The sequence below is a fragment of the Trypanosoma cruzi genome, genomic scaffold (assembly GCF_000209065.1).
Source record: "Trypanosoma cruzi strain CL Brener 1047053516475 genomic scaffold, whole genome shotgun sequence".
Taxonomy (NCBI): Eukaryota; Euglenozoa; class Kinetoplastea; order Trypanosomatida; family Trypanosomatidae; genus Trypanosoma; species Trypanosoma cruzi.
The window spans coordinates 75079-82931 of NW_001849352.1; the positions used below are offsets into that span (position 1 = coordinate 75079).

A 7853-nucleotide genomic window follows, 5' to 3' on the forward strand; every position below is an offset into this window, starting at 1 on the left:
TGGGCACAAAGGACAGACCACCACAAACACGCCCTTCAGGTTCTCTATAGTGCTTTTCCACAGCACCGTCGCGAATGCACACACGGAAGAAGGGCTGCTGCAGCCCCCAGCACTGGGGATGAGAAACAAAAACAAACAAAAATAAAAACAAAACAAGAGTTCTAGTAATGGAAAAACGGGCATGACGTCGTCTCCACCGGTGACAAGTTCATATCGTTATCTACCAGGTGCGCCAGCGACACGGATCGCGAGAACGCACGGTTGAGCCAAAATAAATCCCTACTTCTTCGGCGCCTTCTTCACGGCTTTCTTGGGTGCCTTCTTTGCCGCATGCTTCTTGGCACTCTTTGTAACAGCCTTCTTGGCTGCTGCAGGCTTCTTCTTGGGGGCGGCCCTCTTCTTCGCAGCAGGCTTCTTCACGGCTGGTTTCCTAGCAGTCTTCTTGGCGGGAGTCTTCTTAGCCACTGCCTTCTTAGCCACTGCCTTCTTCGGCGCGGCCTTCTTGGGCGGAACGGCAGCGTCAGACATGTTTTGCGTTCTTAAATTCCTTTCGTGCACTCTCAGCAGGATCTTCACCAAACACAAAGACAACACACAGGGAAGGGGCAGGAGGGGCAGTGAGCGGACAGCACGCGGCACGAGAAATCGCACCAAAACAACACGGTGAGAAGAATGGGCACAAAGGACAGACCACCACAAACACGCCCTTCAGGTTCTCTATAGTGCTTTTCCACAGCACCGTCGCGAATGCACACACGGAAGAAGGGCTGCTGCAGCCCCCAGCACTGGGGATGAGAAACAAAAACAAACAAAAATAAAAACGAAACAAGAGTTCTAGTAATGGAAAAACGGGCATGACGTCGTCTCCACCGGTGACAAGTTCATATCGTTATCTACCAGGTGCGCCAGCGACACGGATCGCGAGAACGCACGGCTGAGCCAAAATAAATCCCTACTTCTTCGGCGTCCTTTTTGCTTGTGGCGTTTTCGCATTTTCCGGGGTTACTCTCTTCTTGGGAGAGTTCATTCTGCTGTTCCTGCTAACAGCGCCACTCAATGCGTTTTTGTCGTCCTTCGTGGGGATCAACTTTTGGGCAGCTTCCTTTTTTTGTGCGATTTTTTTGTTTTTCTTGTGGCTTTTTGCATGCGGCATGTCTATCGTGTTTAGTGGTTTTGTTGGTGGCAAAATTGTTGCCTTTCCAATGGCCCTATTTTATGGGGGTGCCTGTCAAAAGATTGTGGGGGCGGTCATTGGCACGCTACTTCTTCCAAGACCTTTAGAGAAATAAAGAAAGATCACGCTTAAGGAAAAAGAAGATCAATAAAAGGTTCCGTAAACACATAATAATAATAATAATAATAATAATAATGTTTCGTGTGGCTTCGGCGTGTATTGCCGGTGGCGTATATTAATAGGGAAAGGAAAAATAATAAATAAAATAAAATAACATTTTTCTTTTTTTCTTTTTGTGTGTGTATTTGTGTTCTCTTCTGGTCTCTCACGACTAGTTCATTGCCATCAAATCCAATTTTCCTTCTAAATGCAATTGGAGGCGATGGGGATACATTTCTTTTCTTTTTTTTTTTTTTTTTGTTGTTGTTGTTGTCTAATACTTGCCCCCGCGTGCGCATCCCCGCAAGAATTAATAAAATTCGTTACATCAATAATATATATATATATATATAACTTTATACATGTGTAATATTTTTTTTCCTCTCCGTTGTATGCGCCTTGTCCAATGGAAAACTCATACCCCACCCTCCACACACATGCACACACACACACACACACACACGGTCTCCTGATGAGCGGCAGCTCCTGCAAAATCAACAATAATAACAAAAGAAAAAACAAAACAACAACAATAAAAAGAAAACAATGGTTGCTGCACATGTTATTTTAACTGTGTGATTGCTTCAAGTGTACCCCTCTGACACAAAATAATTTTTTTTTTTTTTATAATGATTTCTTTGGTTCCCCCTTCCTGCAGCATTGTTGATTCTTCCCGCAGCAGGAACGGCTGTGTTGCTCAGGCGATTTCCCCCACCACCACGGCCTCTTCCTGCTGCATGGTGACTCCCTTCTGTCAGACAATAAAACCCCTATTCAATGAAAGAAACACAGAAAAAAAATAATAATTATTACATATGACGGAATCAAGCGCGTTGTGCCTTTTGTTTACGGCGAGAATTAATTTGGCGAAGCATTTCTACTTCGCGTTCAATATCGCCAATTTCTTGTTCCGCCGCCATCTGCTCCATTTCGAGTTCCTTCTTTTGAGCGTCTGTAAACTTTTGGTGGGCCTTTTCAATGCGTTGCATCTCCTTCCTCATGTTTGCAGCTGTACGTATGAGTCCAGTGGATCGGCGATCCAGATCCGCGATATCCGCATCAAGTAACTCCTGGCGAGCCTCACATTTTTGATGAATACGGCACAATGAAAGAATTTCTTTGCGTAACTGCTCCACAAGTTCAGCGTCAACGCGTTCTTCGTCGGCATTTTCCTCGCTGCCAAGTGCATCACCTATCATCTCAATACGCCTCTCAAGTTTGGCGATCTGCGTGGCCCGATGACGAATAGAAATCTCGTTCTGCCGGAGAGTCTCCTCTTCTCTTTCCAGCTTGTGAACGACGGTGCGTCGCTCGTTTTCTGCTCGCTGAGCAAGCAGTAGTTCGTCGACTGGCTTTTCCTTTTCAAGCTGTTTCTCCTTTCGCTCTAAAAGGCGCCGCATGGAGTACACCTCCTCACGAATGCCTTCCAATTCAGCTCTCTTTTCCTCAAGCTGCTGTGCCGCCCTCTCGCGTTGCTCATCGAGTTCCTTGGATTTAACCAAATCAGCCAGAAGCCCTCGCATATGCTGTGTTTGCCGTTTCAGGGTCGTTTGAATGGTTTCACGATCACGGAGCGACTGTAAAATGTCGTGCTTCAGTCCGTTCTTGTAAGCCACAGTGTCCGACGCGTCCTTCAAATGTAGCAAAGTCTCCCCATCGGTGTACCCAATGCGTTGCTTTAAATCGGTGTTGAGTTCATTGACCACTTCTGTAGCCGCCGCAGAACTCCTCAATATTTCTTCAAGTTGTTTCTTCTCCTTCAACAGCTTTTTCTGTTCCCTTAACAGTAATGTGACATCACCGGCCTTGGAATTCAGCTCACCAACCACCTCAATGGGAAGAGTGATTGTGCGACACTTGATTTTTTTCGAGGTTCCGTTGCCATCTGAAGGAGTTGCGCCGATCGCCCGGACATCCCGCTCTCTTACGCGACACGTCTTCTCAAGTGTCGCAACTTTATCCCGAAGCTCACGGCATTCCTCATCGGCCTTGAGAAGAGTCTTGACTAAATCCGCCGCCTCCGCTATTTCTCCCTTCATTTCTTACACACACACACACACACACAATCTCCTTCTCTTTCTCTCACTTTCTTTCTCTTTTTGCCTTTGGCTGCCGGTTTGATGGATAATTTTCCTTTTTTTTTGTTTGGATCTTTTTTCATCGGGGAATAGAGGGGTTTGTGAGGAACATGTGTGTTCATGGGTTGCAAGAGGTAAGGATGCAAAAGAAACAATAAAGATAATTAACAATAACAATAGTGGCAACCATGCAGAAATAATAAACATTGGCAACCCAATATGTTGACCAATAGGGCAGAGAAACCGTGCTTGATAACACCGCACTTTTTTAAATATTTCTTTTTGTTGTGTTTGCTCTCCTGCATCATGCCCCCTCTCCTTCCTTATTGGGTACTCCTTCCGATTTGGGCACACACAAACAAACAAACACCCAAACACACACTCAAAGGTGCACTCATGCGAGGGAACAAGCACATGCACGAACACAACCCCGCGGACACACGCAGTCCAATGTACAAAGATGCGACTCACACATAGAAAAATAAAAATTGATGACCTCCAGAACCAAATCTCCACTGCTACGACGTATACTCGCTAGTTGCCCTTCGAAGACGATGGATCACTGTCCGGTGATGTAATGTCACCCATATTTTCGTTAACAGGCTTCTCAATCTCTTCTTTGCCCAGGCCATATTGTCTAACTACTTCCTCAGCAGCCCTCACACCTTGTTGAGCTGCTTGGGCGGCCTCTTCGACACTATGTAGCCTGTTCACGTCGGTACAAACTTTTTCAGGCTTTTCGCCCTTGTCGGTGAATCTCCTTGGAGGGGGCTTGGGGCCATGGCCCTTCGTGTGAGGGAATCGGAAAATGTCATTCTTCAAAACGTCATCTTCATGCACTTCAACACGACTGTCGTCGTTTAAGTCTTTGTTCTTCCGAAGCACAGAGACAAACTCGTCGTAGTGGCCACGAGGATCCGTAAATCCCTTTGCCCCCTGGGCCTGAGAAAGAGCAAAGTTGAACTCAGCAGCCTCACGCATTTGTTTACGTGTTTGCTCCTCATTTGCCGAAAGACGCTCATTATAAACTGGGACGCCGTGGATGGTGTCCACAGCGCGTTTGATTCGACGTGTTCTGTCAAGCCACCACTGGAACTTGGCTTGATTGCGATCATCTTTCCCGAAATCAGCAGCATACACGTGTTTGTAAACTTGCCGTCTTGTCCCATAGGGCTTTGGCTTAATGCCCAACACCTCAGGTTTCTCAAGAAGTTCTTCTTCTGTGAATACGGCATCACCGGCTTCCAACTCTTGAATTCGACGCTCCTCCAGGAGGTCTTCCATTTCATTTGTTTGCGCCGCACGCTCTCTCCTTTTTTTCTCGCGTAAGCTGGCTCCCAAATCATCAAGCGACTTCACACCACGACTCCGGTTGGTGAGGTATTGCTCCTCCTGCAACACTTCCTGTTCGGTGTACCCAATCTTCCGCAATATTTCGGCCTCGCGCGCCCTTTCAATCTGCTCTTTTCGCGCTGCGATGTGTGTGTTTGCATCTTCGATAGTTTTATGAAGTTTCCCCTTGTAGTTTCGGTACTGCAAACGGGGAAGTTCCACGGTATCCAGAATATCCTGTAGCACATTTCTTTCCAGTTTTGTCGAGGGTAGAAGCTCATCTACCCCCTTCTTGCGCTGCTCCGCGGCAAGCACCCACTTTAAATCCTCGTCATCAATGCGTCCACGGACCAATGCGTAGGGCTCAAACTTGTCACGCTCCCACGAAAGTGGGAGATTACCGCTGATGATAACTTGATCTGTGCGTTGGTTGTCTACCATCTCCATGTAAGTGTTAAGGTACCAGCGGGGGGCCGTGTGGTCTGTCAGCTCCGTGCTGCTCGCATCCTTTGAAGTTTCCACGTACATGAGAGGCTCCGTGTTGACGTCTTCGAGGCGTCTGTTGATGCCTTGGGCGGTAAACTCCGGTTTCTTGAACTGCTGTTCAACCGGAATCCTGTCGGCACGCGGAATCTGTTTTGCTACATACCGCACAGGCGCCTCGCGTGCCGGCCTGCTTCTCGCAGCTCCCATACCCAACAGAAGAAGTGGACCACCTTTTTTTTCCTGCGGATTACAACAGAAATTTGCACGGAAAAAAAAACGCCCTCAAACAGAGAGTACCAGCATGCACACAGATAAAAAAAAAAGCCCACACACAACACAGAAAGGAGCTCAATTTAAACTCAGGAAAAAAAAAGAAAAAAAGCATTAATAATCCACTTAAGGCAACTCTTAGGATCACGCACGAAAGCTGCAGGAAATGCGGTAAAGCACAATATATATATATATGGAAAACGCAATGCAGTGCATGATACCAGCAACGCTCACCCCGTGTCATTGTCTCGGCCATTATTGTCATTCACATCACACTCCCAGAGGTTTTTTGCGTCAAAAGAGACACCTCTTTTCCAGAAATGATAAGATGCATCTTCCAAAAAAGTGTGCCAGTAGAAAAAGCAGAAATAAAGCAACAACGACAATCACAGAAAACACACTGGACAGATAAATTCGATTATTGTTCACTTTGTCATGAGCATCCGCCCAACGAATCCATTCCAAATAAAACTTCTCCTTCGCAAAACGCATAGCGTTGGATAACTTTTCCATACCTGGGGGAAATCTCTGAATCACCTTTTCTCTACGAAGCAGCACATAGGCGCTCCAAATGTGTTGCCGTACCAGCATCATGCATGGAGGATCCAAGTGAACACCATCCGATAGCGTACAAAATGTATAATTCCCATTGAATAAATGTTGTGTTGGAATCACGGGAATATTTAAATGCCAGGCCATCGCCATAAGCACGCGTCGATAAAAAGGCACCACTAAATGCGCAATAAAGTCCCCACATCTTTTAAACATGTTGGCTCGTCCAGTAAAACGACTCGCAGAACAATTATGAGGCAACTGCTCAAGAAACATAATAAGAGGACGACGATGCACGGGTTTCTGCTGTAACGCATGCTGAATTTTCTCCATCAGCTTTTGAACGTGTTTTGTCCAATAATTGATTGCGATTGGAAATTTACGCGCGGGTCCCCCCCCCCCCCTCCAAATGTGGAACTTTGTTCCGATGGTTGATTTGCCAATTCAAGTCCCACGTGCCCACGTAAAGTAAAATCACACGTGTCCCAATCCTCTCGGCCAATGGTGCGACTGATCAAAGGCAGTGACAGACTGATATAACGAAGCTTAAGAAAATGCGCCGTGGCATTCCTAAAATCACCAATAGGAAACATATTAGAAGTCGCATTTGAATCCACCCGCGTATAACTCGTCGTATTCACCGATGCAACTTCACTCCCTCGAAGCGAGACATCCACCACCACGTGATCATCCAAATCCGAAATCCTGCCATATCCAAAAATTCGCATGAATGAAAAAAAAGAATTCACGGCAAACACAAAATTCCTGTGGGCAATGCTATCATCGACAAAAAAAAAAAATTGACTCTTAGGCTCTCTAAAAAAGACTTTCCGCTGCAGCTCCTTAACATCCATGACGCGAAACCCACATGGATTTTTTCGCCAACGAAAGTCAGAAAAGTTTACGGGGTCCGCGTTTTGGTACATATGACGAACACACCACCACCATGTCTAGGCTGCACATCCTCCACGCGAGAGCCAACATCACCCGGCAACGTCGCAAGAACAATCAAAAACAATAAACACGGGCAAAAAAGCCAGCAAAAGACACTCCTCATTGTGCTTCAAATTGGCAACCATACAACATTCAACTTCAACCAGATAAAAAAAAAAAAAAAAAAAAAAAAAGAATCTCCTTTCAATACACACACAATATTCAAATAAAATCGCAAACCACAAAAAGAAAAACACACACACACAAAAAAAAAAAAAACACCAAAATAATAACCACCACCATCTAACAACAAAACAAAAAATAATAATAATAAAATACAACAACTGAAACCAACCAAAATGCTTCAAACAATCAAGAAATACTACCATTTTCTTGGATGCCTTCTTCTGATCCGGCTGCTTAGCACTCTTATTAACAGCTTTCTTGGCTGCTGCAAGCTTCTTCTTGGGGGCGGCCCTCTTCTTCGCAGCAGGCTTCTTCATGGCTGGTTTCTTAGCAGTCTTCTTGGCGGCAGGCTTCTTAGCCGCTGCCTTCTTCGGCGAGGCCTTCTTGGGCGGAACGGCAGCGTCAGACATGTTTTGCGTACATAAATTCCTTTCGTGCACTCTCTGCAGGATCTTCACCAAACACAAAGACAACACACAGGGAAGGGGCAGGAGGAGCAGTGAGCGGGCAGCACGCGGCACGAGAAATCGCACCAAAACAACACGGTGAGAAGAATGGGCACAAAGGGCAGACCACCACAAACACGCCCTTCAGGTTCTCTATAGTGCTTTTCCACAGCACCGTCGCGAATGCACACACGGAAGAAGGGCTGCTGCAGCCCCCAGCACTGGGGATGAGAAACA

At 46.1% G+C, this 7853-nt stretch overlaps 4 protein-coding genes across 4 annotated transcripts, besides 22 other annotated features; all 4 read right to left on the minus strand.

The window, feature by feature from the left end:
* Positions 1-942: a sequence feature (areas merged during assembly that could not be assigned to a particular haplotype. This can correspond to areas where the two haplotypes were merged or to regions with more than two copies in the genome that were merged during assembly.).
* Positions 124-153: a sequence feature (A-rich).
* Positions 943-966: a sequence feature (haploid, Esmeraldo-like haplotype).
* Positions 967-2166: a sequence feature (areas merged during assembly that could not be assigned to a particular haplotype. This can correspond to areas where the two haplotypes were merged or to regions with more than two copies in the genome that were merged during assembly.).
* Positions 1342-1370: a microsatellite.
* Positions 1424-1463: a sequence feature (AT_rich).
* Positions 1568-1593: a microsatellite.
* Positions 1664-1687: a sequence feature (AT_rich).
* Positions 1764-1796: a microsatellite.
* Positions 1823-1880: a sequence feature (A-rich).
* Positions 1939-1964: a sequence feature (AT_rich).
* Positions 2158-3372, minus strand: Tc00.1047053509837.10 (hypothetical protein, conserved; the record flags this gene model as incomplete). Its single annotated transcript, XM_800969.1, has 1 exon — positions 2158-3372. One exon carries the CDS (start codon positions 3370-3372, stop codon positions 2158-2160), a length of 1215 nt encoding a protein of 404 aa, XP_806062.1.
* Positions 2167-2175: a sequence feature (areas merged during assembly that could not be assigned to a particular haplotype. This can correspond to areas where the two haplotypes were merged or to regions with more than two copies in the genome that were merged during assembly.).
* Positions 2176-7233: a sequence feature (areas merged during assembly that could not be assigned to a particular haplotype. This can correspond to areas where the two haplotypes were merged or to regions with more than two copies in the genome that were merged during assembly.).
* Positions 3360-3377: a sequence feature (CT-rich).
* Positions 3378-3398: a microsatellite.
* Positions 3399-3434: a sequence feature (CT-rich).
* On the minus strand, positions 3946-5436 carry Tc00.1047053509837.20 (hypothetical protein, conserved; the record flags this gene model as incomplete). The annotated part of the gene is made up of 1 exon (XM_800970.1): positions 3946-5436. The coding sequence occupies one exon, from the start codon at positions 5434-5436 to the stop codon at positions 3946-3948; it is 1491 nt and encodes a 496-aa protein (XP_806063.1).
* Positions 5794-6384, minus strand: Tc00.1047053509837.30 (uncharacterized protein; the record flags this gene model as incomplete). The annotated part of the gene is made up of 1 exon (XM_800971.1): positions 5794-6384. One exon carries the CDS (start codon positions 6382-6384, stop codon positions 5794-5796), a length of 591 nt encoding a protein of 196 aa, XP_806064.1.
* On the minus strand, positions 7035-7580 carry Tc00.1047053509837.40 (histone H1, putative; the record flags this gene model as incomplete). The annotated part of the gene is made up of 1 exon (XM_800972.1): positions 7035-7580. One exon carries the CDS (start codon positions 7578-7580, stop codon positions 7035-7037), a length of 546 nt encoding a protein of 181 aa, XP_806065.1.
* Positions 7154-7181: a microsatellite.
* Positions 7226-7338: a sequence feature (A-rich).
* Positions 7234-7282: a sequence feature (haploid, Esmeraldo-like haplotype).
* Positions 7283-7373: a sequence feature (heterozygous, Esmeraldo-like haplotype).
* Positions 7374-7853: part of a sequence feature (areas merged during assembly that could not be assigned to a particular haplotype. This can correspond to areas where the two haplotypes were merged or to regions with more than two copies in the genome that were merged during assembly.) that runs on past the window's edge.
* Positions 7849-7853: part of a sequence feature (A-rich) that runs on past the window's edge.